This window comes from Carassius carassius, chromosome 16 (assembly GCF_963082965.1).
Source record: "Carassius carassius chromosome 16, fCarCar2.1, whole genome shotgun sequence".
In the NCBI taxonomy this organism is placed as follows: Eukaryota; Metazoa; Chordata; class Actinopteri; order Cypriniformes; family Cyprinidae; genus Carassius; species Carassius carassius.
This window is the reverse complement of record NC_081770.1, coordinates 15,140,455-15,162,627: the sequence shown is the minus strand read 5'-3', so window position 1 is coordinate 15,162,627 and position 22,173 is coordinate 15,140,455. Positions and strand designations below refer to the sequence as shown.

The 22,173-nt window shown below is 36.0% G+C and overlaps 1 protein-coding gene across 2 annotated transcripts in view; it reads left to right on the top strand.

Moving 5' to 3' along the window:
• Window positions 1–1,596: 1,596 nt before the first annotated feature.
• LOC132159682 (rho guanine nucleotide exchange factor 18-like) overlaps window positions 1,597–22,173 on the top strand; it is a 32,243-nt gene continuing 11,666 nt past the window's right edge. Inside the window, exons 1-12 of one of the 2 annotated variants that reach the window (XM_059569257.1) lie at window positions 1,597–1,797; window positions 3,962–4,083; window positions 4,540–4,991; window positions 5,145–5,295; window positions 5,590–5,716; window positions 6,106–6,160; window positions 6,904–6,948; window positions 7,924–8,001; window positions 8,099–8,210; window positions 9,643–9,838; window positions 17,078–17,142; window positions 17,334–17,388. In XM_059569257.1, the coding sequence (XP_059425240.1) occupies window positions 1,623–1,797; window positions 3,962–4,083; window positions 4,540–4,991; window positions 5,145–5,295; window positions 5,590–5,716; window positions 6,106–6,160; window positions 6,904–6,948; window positions 7,924–8,001; window positions 8,099–8,210; window positions 9,643–9,838; window positions 17,078–17,142; window positions 17,334–17,388 (1,633 nt within the window). In that variant the 5' untranslated portion in view covers window positions 1,597–1,622. The remainder of the gene's footprint in view (window positions 1,798–3,961; window positions 4,084–4,539; window positions 4,992–5,144; window positions 5,296–5,589; window positions 5,717–6,105; window positions 6,161–6,903; window positions 6,949–7,923; window positions 8,002–8,098; window positions 8,211–9,642; window positions 9,839–17,077; window positions 17,143–17,333; window positions 17,389–22,173) is intronic. The other variant, XM_059569258.1, reaches the window with a different exon arrangement.

The following is a 22,173-nucleotide window of genomic DNA, read 5'->3' as shown; positions in this document are numbered from 1 at the left end:
ACGTACCATGGTTTAACTGGGTTTTTTGGGGCATGTGATGGTATTATACCATGTACCATAGTAAATGCTAGAGTACTTCCAAGAATGCCATGATATTTTTGACAGAACACTATGGTGGCTGCATAAATGTATCAGTTACACAATAACATGGTTTATACAGTATATTAGCCCCAAACGTAATTGGGTGTTTGAGCTACACATTTAAAATCAACAGTTTTACATTTTATTGCCATAATCTGAGATATTTCAGATAAGTAACAGTTTATTTTATTGTGACATATTAACATGTTGCATGTACTTGATTTAGTACACTCTAAAAAATGCTGGATTAAATAGGGTCAAACCTATTGGGTTGTTTTCAACCAACAGTTGGGTTAAATGTTTAATCCAACCATTGGGTTGTATTTAACCCAGCTTTTTTTACAGTTTAATAACAGTAAGTTATGCAAAATTACAAAAAGTCAACCCTAAACTTAGTAAGTAAATCTACTGAAGTTGAGTAATATTACTCAGTACTTATTTGCGTAATAGCATCTACACCTTAAAACAAAGCGGAACCAAAAAATGATATAGCGCCATTATTAGGGATTGATAGGAGATGAAAATATCTTTATATGGCAGGTTATTAAAGGGAGGAGTCTTAAAAAATAAGTGGCCTTGATGATGTTAGCAACAAAAAAAAAGGTTGTGTGAGGGGCAGAGCAAGTTGAACATTTCGATAAAAAGTTATTGAATGGGAGGAGTCTAAAAATAAGTAGCTTTGATGATGTCAGTGGAAAAGGAAAGTCGCTTGAGAGGCAGAGCAAGTTACGTTTTGATAAAAGATTACTGAAGGGGAGGATTTAATTAAGTGGTCTAATGATGTTATCAAAAATGAAGAGTCTTTTGGGGACGGAGCAAGTTGTTACGTTTAAAAAAAAAATGTTATTGAAGAGGAGTCTAAAGCTTAGTAACCTTGATCACGTCAGCAGGAAAATAAAGTCATTTGAGGGGCGAAGCATGTTGTTACTTTTTGATAGAAGGTTATTAAAGGGGAGGAATCAAAATATAAGTGGCCTTGATGTCAGCAGAAAAGGAAAAAAAGTTGTTTAAGGGGCGGAGCATGTTGTTCTGTTTTGATTAAAAGGTTATTGAAGGGGAGGAGTCTAAAAAACGTTTCCTTGGTAAAGAAAGACCTTTGAGGTGTGGAACAAGTTGAACGTTTTGAAAACAAAAAAAAAGTTATTGAAGAGGAGGAGTCTAAAAGTAGAGGCCTTGATGATGTCATCAGAAAAGGAAAGTCATTTGGGGGCGGAGCAAGTCATGTTTAAAAAAAATATATTGAAGAGGAGGAGTCTAAAATTAAGTAGCTTTGATAATGTCAGCAAAAAAAGAAAGTCTGTTGTGGGCCGGAGCAAACGGTTATGATTTGATTAGGTGGAGTGTCCAAATTTCTGAAGGCACAATACGGTGATATTTACCACCTGATTCCGTCACTCTGCCATTTTTTGTAGTATTAAACACACACACAATTTCCTCCCATTCAAATCAAGCGGTGCTTCCTTTCTCTCTTTTATTACTCCCTCTCTCTTTCTCTTTCCCACTGTGAGCCCCCACCACTGTGCCTCTTGACTTTGAATCATATGTTAGATAATCCCCAGCGGTTCCCTCCTCTGATCCGGCTGTGGGACTCTAGTTTCCCGATATCTTGGTCATTAACTCCTCTGGGAGAAATTCACACTGTCCACATGGCAGATCCACCTCTCCACAACTCCTGGCCCTTGTTCTCATGGATGAAACGATGGTCCTTCAAAAGAGGTAGAGGGCATGATTGGGTCTTTCTGGAACTCTAGCATCTTTCCTTTTTTTTTCCTGTGCTACTCTATTTGAAATAAAATATATAATTAAAATAAAATCTATAATTAATAAATAATTTTTTCTTATTTTATATATAATTGTAGTCTGTCAGTAGAATATTTCTGCTCTGAAAGTATGCCTAGTGTTTTATTTTGTTTTCTGAATTGGCCATGTGTTTTCAGAATTGTGCAGAATGGAGATTTTTTCCTTTCCTTTTTTGTCTTCAAATATAAATAGCTGAGGAGGTGTTTTGTTTGCTTGTGGTTGAGACTCTAACTGATGTTATGGTACATGCAGTTGCGGTCTGTCAGACCACCGGTGCTCAAGAGGTCCGGTCACATTGCTAACAGAATGAGCATTTGCATGCAGCTCCCATGACCAGACTATCTGTTAGCACATACAAAACCACATTTTCATACTTATCCGTTCGGTGTGATTGTGTCATTACTGTATTTTGAGATAAAAGACAGAATAACTGGAAACCACCAGACTCATAAACAGGAATTTTGGATTTGCATTTAAATTCTGAACCCAGGCGGTTAGCGTGTTACAGTATACTCTGAGACATGGTACTCATGCAAGTTTGATTCTGATGTGCAATTTCCTGATCCTATGTCATTTCCTCTCTTTGCTCTACTCTTCTTTAAAGAAAAAACAAGATAAAACAGAACCATATGCTCTTTTAGTATTTAGCCATTAGCACATTTGCTCTCAAACATTTCCTTATTCTGCTCCCCATCTTTCTCTTATTAATTTAGTTGTATGTCTATTATAGATAGATAGATAGATAGATAGATAGATAGATAGATAGATAGATAGATAGATAGATAGATAGATAGATTATTAGTGTACTTGAGTTTTTAAAATCATCTGTTGATGCTCCGAATGTTGCGTGCATTTTCAGAGAGTACCTCCTCTGATGGAGCTCTGAATTGCTTTACAGCTTTGGGGTTGCTCCTGTTATCCTCCTGGAAAAGCCCAAGACTCACATAACATAATTCTGCAAATTGCAATTGGCAAACCTTTAACTTCCTCCAGTGATCCGGCTACTCGAGTGGATGGCACGGTTTAGGCTATTTCGAGTCTGTTTCCTTTTACTTAGACCAAAACTAAACTTTGCATCTTAATAGAGTGTGTTTCCGACCTCAGATGGTGTGAGAAAAACAGATGTTTTCTGTGGTAGACCTACAGTAACCCTTGTAAAAGCTCAGAGGTACCTTTGTTTAAGTATTTATGTTGGAGCATATGGTAAGAAGCAGCAGCCATAAAAGGGTATTTGAACATTGACAACCATCATAGTGCTCTTATAGTTTACATATTACGTGTCTAATTTGGAGACAAACAACCTGCACTGCTCTCAGACTCTGTCATGCGTCTAGGGCCAAGATGATTTATGCCAGAAAGTACTGTACAGTTCATTCATCCATCGTTTAAGGACAGGCAGTTGGTGATGGAGAACAGTTCTGGATTGGACTTTGGTGTCTGGGTTTTGTCATAGTCTATATTATCATTGTCATAATCACCTGGAGTTTTGGAAAGGTCACTTAAGCAATTCCCCAGTAGTGGTGGGCCTTAATTTAACTCCAAAGGACGGTTCTTGAGAGTTGATGGAGAACATTAAGCCTGTATTTATAAAAATACAGGTTCTGCAATGGTTTTAGGGGGTCCTACAGTTGGTAATATGGTTCTCTTGATGGCTTTCTGAAGAACCTTGGGTCTCATATAGCATCAGGCTGGAGGCCATTATATACAAGCTATCAAATACAACCCAGGGTTTTGCTTCTGTAAACTAGTGCTTCCATTTTACATCAGATTAAGATATTCTGTTTACACGGAAATGTTTGCAGAATGCAGTAGCTATTTAGGGTATTTTAATTAGAGTATCCTGTCATACCGGCTCTCCAGACCCCTATCTCTATTATTGCAATGTCACAGGAATAAACATAATAGATATGATGTAATTAGATATCCAGAATGTCTCACCACTATTAATTTGTTTCGGTGCACAGCAACAGTGTTTGATAATACACCTGACCAAAAGCAACACTGTAAGTCTAAGATCAAGAGTTCACAATTGTGGATAATATTTCTTGCTAAATTCATGGTGGATTGTTTTGTGTTTCAGCCTCAGATTGCAAGCCATGCTCTCAACTTCGAGCACAGGTCTTGGCACCCAGCTCCTCCACATCCTTGTCCCCAACCTCCATCCCAGAAGACGTCTTCTTTAGCAGTTCACCTGAGGACAAGGTATTATAGGGTCTTAATGTAGGGTAAATGATGTTGACCCATGAATATATGGAAGTCGGCAAAATCAGTCCATCTGACTTGTTAATTATGTATATGCCTTTTTGAAGTTGTATCATAGCTTTGTGTGAGGAACAAACTGAAATTGAATTTAAAAGAGCTGTGTAATATCTCAAGGAGGGCCGGTGTCCTGCAGAGTTTAGCTCCAACTTACACACCTGCTTGGAAGTTTCAGGTATACCTATTAAGACCTTGTTTAGCAGGTTCGGGGGTGGTTATTAGCAATTGAGAACCACTGGCTTAGCCAGTGGCTCTTGCATCACACAAGAAGTTTACTGCATCCTCTTTCAGTCCATGAATGACACTAGTTGAGACTTACTTAGACTTCACATTATTATTCATGTGTCATGTGACCTTTTTGTTGTGATAAATCAACTGCCTATGGGTTTTTACATTCAGAGACATTTCTTGACTGAGAGCAAGGAGTGCAGCAGTGAAGAGGACCTTTTAGACCTCTGCTCTTCTCTGAGAGATTCAGAATATTTCAGAGACCTGCAACTTGGATCCACTGAACCACTGGACTCACAACTTCCAGTTTTAACTGCACCGGTTTCTGCCCCTTTGGTACCTCCTGCATGCACATCAGAAAGTGGATCTAGGCAGAATTCCACAGGGTTCAATACCCATCAACTTTTCCAGACGGCCGACACTATGATTTCCACTGGAGGGGAAGCCATGAAACGCTTGGCTTCTATCAGAAACTCAGGACAGAAGGAATTCCAGGATTATTCGGAATCCGATCAAGATGAGGACTCGGACACAGATAACTTTCCTATATTGGTTCGATCCATGTCCACGTCACGTAGACACAGCTGGGAAGTGCCAGTGTCGCCATTTGACATGGGAAGAAGGTAAGACTTATTCTTTCAGTGGTCCCAAATAAAAATGTATAAAAATGTCAGTGCCATAACTAACTGTGATGTTAGAAAGTCTTTGAGCAGTACATGAATTCTGTCTGGTCACAATGATGTATGTGTGTCTGTAAACATTGTTATGTTGTGTAGATTCAGTCTAGACACAAACGGCATTGACAGTGATGGGGAAAGAGAGGTACACTGTTTGGCCAAAAGTCCCCATCTACCATCTTCCTCCTTCTCCGAAAGCTCAGTGGAAGAAACCACCAGCGCTGCGGAAAGTGAAATACCCCAAACACAAGTAACTGTCCTTATTGCAATCTCGGTTTTAATATGACCAGAACAAGACTTTCAGTCAGCTCTATAAACCACACTCTGGCTCCTGGAGGGCTGCCATCCTGCAGGCTTTAACTCCAACCCTAATTAATCAAACCTGAACCAGCTAATCAAGTTGTTCAGGATTACTTGAAAATAATGTGTGTTGGAGAGTTGGAGTCGAATTCTAGCCAGAAGGTAGCACTCAAGGAGCAGGGTTGGCTTCCTATATCATAACTCTTATTGATAACATTTTCCCATGCTTTGGTTTTAATGACAGAAGCCAACCACAACAGAAAAGACAATATATTCCAGATCTGAGATCCTTGCGACTGATGAAAAATCCCAAGCTGATAGAGTCTCCCGCATACTGGAGACTTCTAAGCAGGCTGCCAGAGTGGCTGGAGGTTAGTGAAATCATTCTCCAATTAGGCAGAAAACTCCAGTCAGGTTCTCATGAGATCTAGCTCTGCAGCAATCAGATAAATCCAATGCTGATTCTGTCAGGAGGAATTCTTAGCTCAAAAGCAGCAAAACGCACATTTTACCATTTAAAGTCTTGCAAGGAGACCTTCTCTATTCGATAGTTCTTTAAACAAACTTTGTTCTGGTACTTTCAAAAACCCAGAAACGGAACTTTCTGAACATCCAGGGAACTATATAGAAACTTTATAGTTCTATATAGAACCCTTTACAGCCATATATATATATATTTTGCTTAGAAAACTGATCTTAAAGTGCTACAAAGAACAACAGAATACATGTAATTCTGACTTGTGTTGCTTTGGAATTCCAGAAGAAGAGCAAGGGTCAGAAGAGGGGCTGCAGTCAGAGGAAGGACGGAGTCATGTGTAAGATTTCACATCTTTGTTTTGTTTAAGAGCACCATGGCAAGGTTATTTTGAGTCAGTGAAGTTACATAATTCTGAAGGATTACTGAAGGACCTTGGAATCTGTCAAGACTATCAAGAAGCTTTCATGATGGCTTACTGGAATGCATTTAGCATATAGCTGGATTAGCAAGACCAGTACTGTATAAATAGCTGAATCGGGGTCCTGTTTTATCTGCATAAAACTATTAGTCCTCAAAATGTGTATATGCTAATTATTCTAATAACAAACACAACCAAGTATAGATTTCAGTCCTATTTATGTATTTCCTGTTGCAGGGTGGGGCATATCGAAAGACTTCTTCCTTATCTTAATTAGCCAATAGTTGTTCGCAACTGCAGCTAGTATTTGGGGAGGGGCATTCTCATTCTTGAAAGCCATCTGATTGGACAAGTATGCAGTGCAGGATGATGTCATCAAAATTTTGGGTCTGTTTTCTTGAAAGAGACTTACATTTTAATTGATCGACTTTTAAAGCATGCTAGCGTATAGCTTGGCCTAAAGGCTAATAGATAGGAACTAAAGGGAGAAATCTAGATGAACTGATCTAAACAAAAATGTGTGATTTGATTGTATCCCACCATGGATGTGGTCTGCCCGTGAACAAGGCAGTAGATTTTTTGATGGTTTTATTTGGACAGCGGCCCACCGTGTGCCCTGCCACTGCCACACACACTTAGCCTCAGTGTCTTGTTTGTCTCAGGCTGATGGTACAGAATGTTCTGCAGGAGCTAAAGCAGTATCATGGGTAAGTAAACAGTGTGAAGGAGCCTGTCGTGCTCGCCTACAGACTAACAGAGTGGCCCACGTTTGGTTTTCAGGCCCGAAATAGAAAGCATTGTTTCTCACTTGGCTATCTTGAACATGTTGTGTATGTTTGCTTATATTTATGCAGCATTTTTTCTTCTGTGTTTACAACTCTTGCTGTATTTTTAAACCTGGTGGGGCTTTTCCTGGTTAGGACGTACTTGTTTTATCTCAAAACCTGCATTAGAAAACAAAGCATGCTTTTAACAAGGTCATGACACATGTGCACAGTAACTGACGCTTCTAACAGCAGACTAGCAACAGGGTATGTTCGGAATGGAAAACTAGAGTGCATACTTGCATTTGTACATTACAAAGTAGTGTACTACACTATACACTAGAGAGACAAGAGATGTTAAAAATTGAGGCTGATGCAGTTGACACTCTTAAAGCTGAAGGTTTATTTAAACATGTTGCATTGTGGGTTGCAGAACATTTGCATACTGCAGAAATAATATGGTAATATTCTATTCCGAGCATAAAAATGGATACAAGCATGCTGCTTACTGCATTCTGAGCACTATTTATTAATGTTTACAGCATGATATGTTTAAGCAGTAGTATGCACATTGTCATATCACCTCAACATGTTGCATGTACTTTATATATATATATATTTTTTTTTTTTTGCTGAAAGTTTTTGTATTATGGTTTTAAATTTAAAGTCCAATCAAACAGGTCAAGTATGCAGTAAAGAGGTAAAAATGCATTTGAGAATCAATCGGTAGTATGGAAGGTTGACAGTTTGGCAAAATAGTACGTTATCCAGATACTGCATACTGTAAAAACAATAAGGTTATGGTAGTTTGCATTACAAACATATCCAGCATAATTTTGTAGAGAGGCAAATTGCCAGTGGAGAGTCTTGTACTGAATTTATACTAATCTGATCATGATTATCTTGGACTTTCCTCAGAGCTAAACACAGAACTTCAAGCACAGAAAAAAAGGAGGCGGCAGGGAATTTCACATGGTACGAGTTTCTTGCCATTGAGTAAGTCATTGACCTTTTTATGTTGTTATTTATATGATAATCACATTGACATACTCTTGTTCTTTTGAATTTTAAACTGGTTTGATGTGTTTCGTAGAAATGATGAAGAAGAGGAGGACAGACCAGAGCATCCGGAAAAACGCACCAAAGTCAAGCGGACTCTGAGCTCACTGAGGAACCGCGTGACTGGATCCTTCAACAAAGACAAAGTAATCACACACATGCTGTCATCACTCATTCTCGCCTGGACTGTGGGAAAAAAAAAACATGTCCATTTCTACTGAACTTCGCAGCAACTTCTGCACCTCTGCAACTTCCTCCTTTTCTTAAATGTAGAGAGACACTAAGCTCGCCCATGCAGACTACTGGGGAAGTTCTGACCTGATCTTTGAACTAGACAATGTGCCAATTGTATACTGTCTTTTAAAAAATAAAATGCGCAAGTTAATTAATCAATCAAATTGTTTTTAAAACAGAGATCAGCTGATACAGATATTATTGATTATTTTGATTATATAGCTGATATGTTAAAAATGTTAGTGTTAGTCTATTTTTAGGACTTATATATATATATATATATATATATATATATATATGCTTTTCCTATATTAGTTCAGCAAAATAAGTGAGTAAAATGTTTATGTAATGCACACAAAAATTTTTACATTTGATGGAAAATGAATAAAAAAAATTATAAACCATTTTAGCATCAGTCCCCACTCTAACATATAATTAAATTAAATGTTAAAAAAGAATGAAGATATTAATAAAATTCTATATATATTTCATTGATTTAATTTTTTTATCATAGTAATGATAATAAGGGGGAATAAAAAATATAATAGTAATTTAAAACATTTTTATCTATCCCTCCTCTTCCCTATAATTACACTTCTTAATATAAATTAAATTAAATAATTACATTCAAATTCAGCAAAAATCACATTCACTAAAACAAATGTACTTTATGCTTTCTACTTTGTTTTCTACTATGTTTTCTATTTTGTTTTTTTTAGTGCGGTCAAACAATTAGTCACGATTAATCGCATCCAAAATAAGTTTTTTATATATATATAAATACACACACATACATGTATATATTTTTAAATATTTATGTGTGTATATATTCTCATATTCATATGTCATTATAACATATTTTCCTCAAAAATATACATGCATGAGTGTGTATTTGCATATACACAATACATTTACAGAGTTCACACACACATATTATGTAAACAAAAACTTTTATTTTGGATGCGATTAACCGCGATTAATCGTTTGACCGCACTAGTTTAATAATAAAGAAAAACCTTAAATATATCCCTAAATTTATCCAGCCTTACCTAAAATTAAGTTAAACATTATTGAATAATTACATTAAAATTCATCATGAATTATATTACATGAAACAAATAGTGGTGTGTGCTCTGTGCAATTTATATTTGAAAAATGTTTTTTGTTTGTTTATTTTTGTAAATAAAATAAAATAGTATGTATAATTATGCATATCAACAAAATCATATATAATTATTTATTAAATTTATATTTTGCTGAACTTTTGCTTTACTTTTAGGTTTTTAGGCTGTCTTTTTGCTATCAGAACTATCAGAAGGTAACAACACGACCCTTGATTTTCAGGGTAAGACCAGAGACAAAGAGCAGCAGAAAGAGAAAAACAGAGAGAGAGAGAAAGAGAAAGAGTTGCACGAGCGTGAGAAAGTGCATCGGCGCAGCGTGAGCGGCCACCAGCTCGTGCTCGGCTCGTTCTCCACCTGGGCGACATGTTCACTGTGCACCAAGACCCTTCAGAGGAAGCAAGGCCTGCAGTGTTTGAGTGAGTAACACACGGCCACAAACACAAACTCGCACCTGCCCCACCACAGCGCATGTCACATTCAACCCCAGGCTGCTGCTGCTGACATATATTAAAGACATGTATATATAATATAAAACATAAATGTATATTGTCTATATTTCTTAAATATATACTCTGTGTGTGTAATTACATATGCATAAAAATATACACATACATAGATAAATAAATAACGTCTAGCCCTGGTCTTCTCTAAACTAAATTAAATTAAAGAAGCATTGTGTAGGTTCTGAAATTTCTAACTGTTACTGACACCAGTGGCCGTTAGAGGAACTGCAGCCAGTCTCATGCTCGTTCTCAGTGCGCATGCTCTTTTTTTTTTTTTTTACTTACGAGGAGTGTCCGTGGGTGTCTGAATTGTGCTGGAGGCTGGTCGCTTCTTTCCATCCGCAGAGTCCATTTGAAAACACTATTGCCGCTGCTTACTATAATGGCTGGCGTGCCGTACGGTTGTAAGCCCAAGTAGACGAGAACGCGCATGACGTCACATTTTGTGAATTTTCGCGCCAATTCGGGCCCGACTCCTCCACACACAATTGAGCCTACAGGCTGATAGAGGCAACCGTGGTGGACAGTCGAGGTGTCATTCTTTTTTTTACGTCATGGTTGGCTCATACATGTACAAATGAAAACTCTATCTTAAACATTTTTTTTAAGTAAAAACCTCCACATAGTTCCTTTAAATACAAATATAAATAAATGAATAACGTCTAGCCCTGGCCTTCTTTAAACTGAATTAAATATAGATATATATATATATATATATATATATATATAAAGACGATGGGGACTGGAGTTGTTTTTGTGTCCTACTTAAGAGAAAAGTTGACATAGGTTTGAAAGGCTATAATATTCATGTTCAAGAGATCTGTCAAGAATCAGTGATATACAAGACTTCCTGATTTGTAATTGAGCACCACATTGGTGTTTACCATTAGCGTCACTTCAAGTCAAGTCACAAGTAGTCTCAGTTAGTCCCTGAAGATGCTTATTTGGAAACTAGGTGTTCATTTGTTGACTGTTTATTTCCCTATTTTAGGAAACCTTCTTTTTATACTCAGTGCTTTGTCAATGTTGGCTGGCCAAGAGACTTTAGAAAAAAGGAGAAACAAAAGTGTTGCTGTATTTAATTTGTTTGTTATGCTTTGTTACTTCAAGGCACTTAATGCTGTAGGAAATCCCCTCATATTCTATTCTTTAAAAATAAGAACTTAAAAAAAATTTTTTTAGAGTACTTACATTTTTGCATATTTCCATCTTAATTTGTGTTCTTTGAATCTTATTTATTTATTTATATTCATATTTGTTGGTATGTGTGGTGTGTCCTGGACAGTGACTCATATCATGTGTTTATTCAGAGTGACAGAAGCACGCTCATCAAGTCCAAGATGTAAATTTAAAGCCATTTGGCGGCGACTGGGAAATATTATATATGATTCTTTGCATGACACTGCTTATTAAACAAGTCACGCTGATGTATTTCCTTAGGCTTCAGAGGAGGGATTCTCTCTTTAAACAGTCATGATCATTCACCAGTTCAGGTTTATTACAGAAGACATAAAGTAATCACTAGTTTGACTTTGAAATATTACACTAGACAACTAATGCACCATCAAATGCCTTTAACTGACTTCTGATGGATGTTATAACAGTGGAAATGTATGGCAGCTATATGTTTATTTTGCATTTTATATTCATACTATAGCATGAAAAAAGTCTTTTTTTTTTAGAAATTAACAAAAACTATACAAGGATCACATTGGATCAATATTTATTTATTTACTTGTTTGTTTGCTTGTTTACACTTAAATAATAACCCTATATTTATTTGTAATTTTTTTTAAACCATATTTTAGTGATCTATATTGGTAGATAGAATGATAGTATATTTATATATTTATATTTTATGTGTGTTTAGTAATTAATATTTATATTAAAACATAGTTCTATGTGTATTTTTTAGTTTTCATAATTTTTCCTTTTTTAAGTTCTTATCTACATTGGTGAATTAATACAATGGATGGTTGGCTAAATATATATATATTTTTTTTTTAAACTACATTTTTAGAAACTGTAACTTGTTTTTAAAATCTTATCCAGTCATGGTTAATGGAAATGTCTAAACATATATGCATGTTGATATTTATAATTTATATATTCTAGAAAAAGTTAATCCCCAAAACCCTGCATGGGTAACATTTATTCATTTAATTTATGTGTCTATTCATTTGTTCGTTTGTTTGTTTACACACATACAAACAATTCCTTTGTTTATAAATCTTCCCCTTTTTTACAGTTATCTTTTTGTGAATGGACGGGTGAACAGATTTTCATTAATGATTAATTAAAATATATGAAGATATATAGAAGATTCAAATTCTGAAATATATTTTTTTATATATTTTATCTATCTGTCCGTCCATCCATCCATCCATCTATCTATCTATCTATCTATCTATCTATCTATCTATCTATCTATCTATCTATCTATCTATCTATCTATCTATCTATCTATCTGTCTATCTATCTATCTGTCTGTCTGTCTGTCTGTCTGTCTGTCTGTCTGTCTGTCTGTCTGTCTGTCTGTCCGTCCGTCCGTCCGTCCGTCCGTCCGTCCGTCCGTCCGTCCATATATATATATATATATTTATTTATTTATTAATTTTTTGACTCACAAGTCGCAAACATATTGAAAATCCACTGTAAAATCGCGCCTGTCTCTTTAAATGTGGGACTCGGTGAACCTGTGGAATGCGCCTCATGTCCCATAATCCCGCGCGGCGCAGTGCTGGGACAATCCGTCACTCTACATCCAGCGGTCGCGATTGGCGCTGCTGTTTTTAGGTTGCCAGGTGATGTGTTTTGTGTTTTTGTGCGGCTGTCAGAGAGCCCAGAGTGATGTCTGAGGTGACGAGCTCGTGACAGGCGTCCACAGCGTCATCAACGGTGAGTTTGTTCAGAGCAACAGGTGTTTGCTAACAGAGCTAATCAACACCGACCCGCTAAAACACGCTCAAACTCTACAGACGTCGCGTAGGGAAATGTTCAGCTACAGGTGGCTCTTTTTATCCTTATAACTGACGATTGTTCAGTTGCTGGCCGTTGTGTTGAGTTAGATTGGCTAGTCGAGCAGGTCAGTGTTGTGCAGGACTTCAGGAGCTTCAGACCATTGATGTTTCAGACACATTTAATTATTCATCATAGACGTCCATTTTTGCTAATTACAGTACATTAGGTTGATTGTGTGTAGCAACAACTTTTAACACATAAGTTAAACATTACAACATCAGACCCAGCTAATCAATAATAATAACGTCAAGGTACTACTTGAATGTGTTGCTATGGTGTTCTGGTTCGTTGTTATGTGGTTGCTAGGGTGTAATAATGGTTTATATATTAACATGAAATATTGCGTTATACGTTCATTATTATTATTTTTGCATATTATTTTTTTAAGTGATATTATATTATGTTAAGTTATATTATTGTATTTAAGTTTTTGTTTACAATGCAGATTTTTTGTTTCTGCTATAACAAAGATATAGACCTGATTTTAAGTCAATGATTGTTATACTATATCAATGGACAATAAACTTTTTAAAATGATTATTGTCATTATTCCATTGTAAATCTGAAAAAAATATTACCCCACATTTTTTTTTATCTGAAAATAAACAAATAAATAACAAGCAAACAGTGAATAGTAATAGTGATGCTTGACTTAATAAATATGATTTAAATTTAAAATCGAGCATTTTATTAGACAACAGTTTGTTGAATATTACCTCCTGTCTTATCAGTGGTTAAAGAGGTCATATGACGTTGCTAAAAAGAACATTATTTAGTGTAATGCAATGTGTTTATGTGGTTAAAAAACACATTATTTTCCACATAATGTACATTATTGTTTCTCCTTTATGCTCCGCCTTCCTGAAACATGTCGATTTTTACAAAGCTCATCGTTCTGAAAAGCGAGGTGTGCTCTGATTGGCCAGCTATTCAGAGTGTTATGATTGGCAGAATACCTCAAGCGTGTGACGGAAAAGTTTCACCCCTCACCATACCGTGATGCCGTGTCTCGGTGTGACACGAGAAAACCAATAAAACCCATTAAAAAGGAGACAGATTATAATGACTTATCCCTTATCCACTGATTTGATCCACTGACGTGTCCTCTTTTGGAAGCCCAAACAAAGTAGTTCTGCTTTCACAATGAAACACACAGCGTCTACTAGACATGGCAGCAGCAGCAATAGTGAGAATAAAAGCTCCGCCTTCTTTCTTTGCATAAACATTTGGGTGGTGTTATGCAGATCTTCCCACACAGTGATGTAGACATGTGGGGGCGTGTTTAAACGAGACGTTTTAGGGGGTGTGGACAAGTCTTAACTTTTATAGAGAATATCTCTTTGGGTTTGAGACTTTAGTCATTGCAACTTTAGGGATCTAATTTATTCATGAACAGCTTGTAACACTCCAAAAAGAAAGGAAGACTTGAAATCGCATCATATGACCCCTTTAACTCAGTCTTGCATTGTTCAGAAGATTGTTATTCTGTGACAGAAGCTGGAAGCAACAAATATGAGTCATTTAAAACTCAAGAGTTTGTTTCATTGTTCTTGACCGTGTGATTCTTGTGGTTTTGTGGACATGTCTGTGGAGGAATAGTGTAGTTTGGATGACGGTGCTGTCCTAAGCCGGACGGTCACATGATGTTAATTGCGTTCATCCAGATTCTCCTCCTCCGCATGCCTGAGTGCGGTCAGGTGCACCGTCCCGTCGGCTCCGCTGGAGCTGTGCTTTGATGACCCAGGCTCAGGGCGGGAGATAAATAACACTCGGCCCATGTTCACATTCCAGCGGGCGGATCATGTGATGTGAAGATAACAGGATTATCCTCTCGTCGAGCGACTTCTAGTTCCTGTTCCGTTTTCAGCTGTATATTACGTTCCAGAAAGTCATTAGACCTTTGTTTGATCTTGACATTGAGCTGAAAGTGCTCTGAATAAAACCTTTCTCTGGAGTTCCTTAATGTTGGTCATAGGCAGAAGTGTTTTATTTCCGTTTCATTACTAACTAAGAATTAGAGGGGTTTGCTGAACTGCAAAATTTAGCAATTAACTGGAACTTATTTAGATGTAATCTGCTAGTTTTATTTTATGTTATTTTTATGTTATTGTGTTAGCAGCGTAAGGTTGTGGGTTCGATACCCAGGGAACACGTTAGGTAAAAGCTGTTAGCCTGAATGCACTGTAAGTCGTTTTTGATAAAATCATCTGCTAAATGCATACATTTAACTTATTTTACTTTTTAATGTTATCATTCCCCTCAAAATGAAAATAATATTATTTAATTATTTTAAGTAAAAAATATGAAAGTTCTGACTATATATATATATATACACACACACAGTATATATATATATATATATATATATATATATATAATTATTATTATTTATTAACACAATGACTATTAAAGTATAGAGCTCAACTACGATTAAATTGTATTATTGTTATTAGGTTCATTTTTGTGTGTGATAACTGCTATGGAGGATAGTTGTTGTTGTTGTTTTTTACTTTTGTTTTGTGTATTAATTTGTGTGCATTATTAATATTCCAATAAAGTAACATTATTGTCTAATATATAATTAAGGCCATGATTATGTCTGATAACTGATGGAGATTATGATTATTATTACTAGATAATTTTTGTGTCTGATAACTTGGATTTAAATTTTTTTACTTGTTTTATTTGTAATTATATTATGCATTATGAATACTCTAGTATAATTCTACTATTATAATATTATTATCTAATATAATTGATGCCATGTTTATGTCTGATAACTGGTATGGACAATGGATATTGTTTTTAATTTACTTCTGTTTTATTTGTATTAATTTGTGTACATTATTAATATTCTAATATAATAATTTGAACATAACAGTATTATTATCTAATATAATTAATGCCATGTTCATGTCCGATAAATGATATGGTTAACAGAAGTTAAGTTTCTTTTTTTTTACTTCTGTTTTTTTGTTTATTTGCTTGTTTATTTATTTCTATTTTTTTGACTCAATAACTAAATGGTATTTATGATAATTATACAAACAAGACTTATGAATTATTTAATTATGAATATTTTAATAACAAATAATAATAAAAAGTAATTGTAACAGTAATAATAATTATTATTATTCATACCACTGTTTATGACGAGTTGTTTCATGATCTAAATTATGCAGTGATCAAATTTATATTCATCTTTGTTTTGAGCTTTTTAATTAATCTACACATTTCTTACACAAGTATGAATGATTGTTATTTGGTTGTTGAGTAATTATTCAAGCAGCGAGCTCTGGCTAGATGCTAGCAATTAGCATAAACTGGAGGGACATTTTTATTTTTGAGAGCATTGTACTGGAAAAAAAATTTGAGAAGCCCTTGCGAACTGGATGAGAAAGAATTAGCCTAAAGTACACTTAAATGTATACGTCTAGTGGAGATTCAGCATTTATGGTAGCTTTTCTATAAACGTTCTCAAAGCAAATAGTCATGCACTATTGGATTTTATGGTAGATATTTGTCAGTTTTCATGTTTCTATGGAATCAAGTGTCTTAAAGTTATGTTGCATGACGTGAAGTGTGTCAGATGTCAGTGTTTTCTGCTCTGGAGGTCCTGTCAAGCAGCAGGCATCGATCTGAGCCTCAGTTTGCTGTGTCTCTAATGAGGTTTGTGCCTAAATGGATGAATCGGTCACTTTGTGGTGTGAAATGTGGAAAATGGCCCGCAGGGATGTAGCAGAGGTCTTTTGAATGGATAATAAAGCACTTCTGAAGCTCTTTACCCCTGATAAACCTGCACAGATAGTTGGTTTGCTTGTTTTATCAAATCTCTTTGTTGCAGCGTTATGGAAAAAAACACTTGTTTCATATCTGGTTATGCTTTTAAATACAAATATCTCCCAGATTTATTAGTGCGTTTTGACTGTTACTTCTTTGATATTCTTTTACAATGAAAGCAGCATTGTGAAACATTAACTGTCCCATAGTGTTGCGACATCCGCCCTGTTCTTCAAGTCCTCTCCTTCACATGTAAATTCAGTTTATGGGACAGTCTGATAAACTGGTTTCGATAAGTAAAGCACTAACCTGTCCCTCTCTCCACCGCTTTGATCTGTGTTTGGACGTCAGACTGCGCCGTCAACGTCCACAAGAGCTGCAAGAACCTGCTGCCCGAGTGTAGCAGCAAAAACAAGGTAAGATTCGTTCACATTAAGACTTTGTTGAACAGACTTCACTCTGTTTGTTTGAATCAAATGAATTAGGTTCCTTCAGAAGATAAAAGAGTTTATCTTTGTTCAAAGGAGTGGCAGGGTGTGGTTTGTTGTAAATGATAAACTAAGCTGGTCACCGTGTTAGTAAAAACATGTTTGTTTGTTTTTCGCAGACAAAAGACTCGCCGCAGAAGACATCAAACGCTGCTTCTCAGTCACATAGTCAAGGTAAGCAGTTCTTAGCCACTAGTTTTCATTTTTTTGTGCGTGTGTTGTATTTGATGCTCTTTGATTTGATGATCAAATCAGGGTTTGTTTGCTCATCCGATGACATGTTGATGCCAAAGACTTTGTGAAACAGTTTTGTGGTAAATGTTTGTATGTGATACTGAAAGTCAAGTCGCTGTTGAAAACACAACAATGGGGGTTAATTTGAATTTGTTTAATGGGGTGTTCATTTATTTAAACGACACTGTGGTTATCTGAATTGTTTTCACAGCAATTGAAACTAGTTATTTACACTAAATATCACCAATGAATCAGACGACTTAGTAATTAATGATAGAATTTGATTTTATATATATATATATTAGACAAAACATCTAATATGTGGAAATAGATCTGTGCATTAGTGTGAATGCAGTCTATTAAAGCTGCCAGTGTGTATGACTATAATCAAATGGCAATAATACTGAAGAAAAACATTACTATGATCATTTGGAAACTTAAAGCACTCTTGATACTGAAAGTGCTTTTTGTTTATCACCTGTAATTGTCTTTTTCCTTCTTTATTACTTTATATTCGCTTGTATTTTTTGAAGCTGTGTTAACTTTAATTCTTAACAATAATAGATATGAATGAATGAATTAATGTTATTAATTTAAGTAGCCTGCTTATATAATTGAATAAAAATGTACAAAATAAATTTGATATAATCGTGATGATTCGTGACATAATTGTAATCGAATTGAATCATGAATCCAGTGCTGATTCGCACCCCTACTGTCATTAATTACTGCCCCCTCATGTCATTTCAATCCCATAATACCATTTTTTTCATATTTGGAACACAAATTAAGATATTTTTGATTAAATCTTAGCGCTCTCTGATCCTGCATAGTGCGCGCTTTCTTCTGAACATAAACAAAGCTGATTACACATGCGTCATGCTACTCCATAATGGCCAAATGCGGTAACTCAATTCTTCTTCTCAGGGGAGAAGAATTGTTGAATAAAGTCGTTATTTTTGCACACAAAGTATTGTCATAGCTTCGTAAAATTAAAGTTAAAACAATGTCCTTACTACCTTTCTGGGCCTTGAATTTGGTAGTTCCCTTGCTGTCTATGCAGGGCTACAAAGCTCTCGGATTTCATCAAAAATATCTTAATTTGTGTTCTGAAGATGAACGAAGGTCTTACGGGTTTGGAATGACATGAGGCTGAGTAATTAATGACAGAATTTACCTGTTTTGTGTGAACTTTCCCTTTAACAATAACACTGGCATATTATACAGTATTACAAACATAATAACGCACTACAAGTGAGAAGTGACTGGTTAATAAGCACCAGTGAATGATCAGAAAAACAACACTTTCTTCAGTATTTCTTCTGCTAATCTGCTGTTTGGTCCAGTCTCACAGCTGCACGAGGAGCTTGTTCGGTTTAATTTGTTTTTGTTGTCTGCTGATCGGAGTCCCCTGGTAGCAAATTAAGATCATCTGGCTGTTGTTCTCGTTTTCACCAGCACTCAGAGAAGCACTTAAGAGGTTAATCACGCTTCCCCAATTAATTACCGCACAAATCTGATCAAGATTTACTGCTTGTGTTGAGGATTGAACACAATAGACAGCTGCTGTGTTTAGCAGCGGTAGTAGAGTAGCATTTCAAGTAAGCTGACTGTGACTTCTGCCTTCCCAGTCATTCTGTTCATCTTGTTTCGTAAGATTGTGTCATGAAATAAACCGGATGACCCTCTGTCTACAGAAGATGTGCGGTTTGCTAGTGTAGTGCTGTGCGGTGATTTACTCCTGAGCTCTGGACGTCTCGTTAAACAGCTCCTGCTGTGACCGTGGCCGAGGTGGTAATTGCTTTAAGAAGAGCGGATGAAGCCTGTAATGCTTCACTTCCCTGCGGAAAACATCTGGAAATGTCCTGCTTCACCCAGAGCCTTCTGGAAGCACATCTTCCTATAAATGCATAAAGGGACTTCAGCTGAATTTTGGTAATTTTACCGCATTTATGTCTGCCTTTTTCTTATATTGCTGCTGAGATAGGATAGCTTGAAATCGGAGACCTATAGTTCAGTTTGGTTTTAATTATAATGTCATTGATTCAGTTAGGTTCGATATCACGATGCATCACATTGCATTGACGATGCACCGCATCCTTAATTTTCAATTTTACTTCACATGCGTCAATAAATACAAGCAGTCAGATATATGAAGAATACAAATTATTTCAGAAAAATGCTATATTTTTCACATGCAATTCATGTGTGTACATTATTCTTTTATTACATCGTATTGATATTCATTCTGGTATTAAATTGCACAGTTTAATGGGTAAATGAATTTATCAGAAGCAGAAATAAAAAAAACACAAGCGCACACAGAGTAAGGCTTTTATTTCTGCGTGTAACTTGAATCGATCTGTGGAATATGTGGTAGATGCCTCGTTCTACGGATAATCTTTCATAGGCTTTTGGCTGAAATATTATTAACCATCAGGTGGCGCCGTTTGAAGAAACGATTCATTTCGACACCAATATACAATAATTTAAAAATGTTTTAAAATCAATTTTGTAATGTATTTTACATATGCATAGGCTAATAAAGTTAGTTGTTGACACACAACAAATTGCACATTAAAATATTAAATTATAAATACTTCTACTACTACTAATAATAATAATGATAATTATTATTAGGTTGTTACAGTGGGGACAATATTTATGTGATCCCCTGTTGATTTTGTAAGTTTGCCCCCTTACAAAGAAATGAAGGGTCTGTAATTATTAAGGTAGGTTTAGGTACGTATAGAGACTGAAAACACATCTCAGGAGGGATTTTGATCCACTCCTCTCTACAGTTCCTCTCTAAATCCTCAAGTTTCCTTGGCTGTCGTTTGGCATCTCGAAGGTTCAGCTCCCTCCACAGATTTTCTACAGGATTGACGTCTGGAGACTGGCTTAATGTGCTTCTTCTTGAGCCACTCCTCGGCAATATCTGAAAGTACACCATTAACATCAGTCAGTTAAGCTTTACAATAAAGTATTATTACATAATAGAACTTTAGTATTTAGAAGTAAACTTGATAACCATGTTTAAATGCATATTAGTCATTGAACTGAACATTTTAACTGGAAAAACATTTGGCAATAACTAACAAAAATACTGATAAGATAATGGTTCACTGATTCAATACAGATTCTGGTAATAAGAACTGTAAAACACACTAAGGATTACTAAAGATTTATGAGCTGCTGGGTTCATGAATATTAATCAGGTTTTGTGCGTTCCCTTGAACTGATTGGCTGAAATCAAAACAGGGATGATAATAGGTGAGTGCCAGCCAATGAGATTGCCGTTTGCGCATAAACTCCACCCACTACCGTAAAACCCGGCTGTTATTAGAAGCTGAAGACGTCCATAGGAACGTTGTTATTTTGACAGGAAAATACAACAAAGACTATTGTTTAAATGTAGTGCGTCATTTCTCTCGCTCTCTCTCTCTCAGAGAAATATCACAGATCGCCTGAAGGAGAGTGAAACTCTGAAGCACTCAGAGAGTGTTTGTAAGTGAAGATATATCTGTGCTTAACTTATACTTAGCCTCCAACTCACACACTGGCGAGCCATTGGCTACTAGTAGACATTATTTAGTCGCCAGAGTGAAGATTTAATCGCATATGCGAGTGATTTACTCACAGTGTAGAGGGTTGACATGCCCGGTCCATTTGCCCCTCAGTGTGGTGAAGTCGTCTTGTACCCTTAGCAGAAAAACAACCATAAAGCAAATGTTTCCACCTCTGTGCTTGACTGTAGGGATGGTTTTCTTGGGGTCGAGATAATGCCAAAGAGACTTTTGGTCTCATCTGACTACAGCGCTTTCTCCCAAGCATTTTCTGAATCATTTAGATGTTCTTTGGCAAACTTTAAACAGGCCTGTACTGTACATGTGACGTCTTGAGCAGGGGGACGTAGTGTTACCAATGTTTTGCTTGGTGACTGTGGTCCCAACTGCCTTAAGATCATTAACAAGCTCCTCCCATGTAGTTTGGGGCTGATCCCTGACCTTTCTCATGATCATCCTTACCCCATGAGGCGAGATCTTGCACGGAGCTCCATTTCCTAATAATCGCACCAACAGTTGTTTCCTTCTCACCGAGCTTCTTGCTGATGGTCTTGTAGCCGATTCCAGCCTTGTGCAGATATGCAGTCTTCTCTGACATCCTTTGGTCTTGTTCTTGGTGATGGCAGAGTTTGAAATGGAAGTTACTAATTGTGTGGACAGGTGTCTTATACACATAACGAGCTGACATTAGGAGTAACTTCTTAAAGTGGCATAACCAATCTGTGGGAGCCAGAATTCTTGCTTGTTGGTAGGGGAGCAAATACTTATTTCACTCACTGAAATGCAAATCAATCTCTAAACTTAATATAATGGGTTTTTTTCTGAAAATTTTTATTGGTATTCTGTCTCTATCTGTTAAAATAAAATAAACCTACAATAAAAGTTACAGACCCTTCATTTCTTTGCTAGTGGGCAAACTTACAAAACCAGCAGGGGATCAAATACATACTTTCCCCACTGTATGTGATTTCTTATGTTAAAAAAATATTTCTTCAAATTTATTAATGTAAAAATATGATATTTCTGGTATTCAGACACGTTACATATATTATTAGCATGCTTATTGTAATTTTATTTGTTTAATTTGAAGTTAAATCTATCAATATATTTTAGAATATATAATAAATATTCATTAATATATAAGAGTAGATTAAAATTA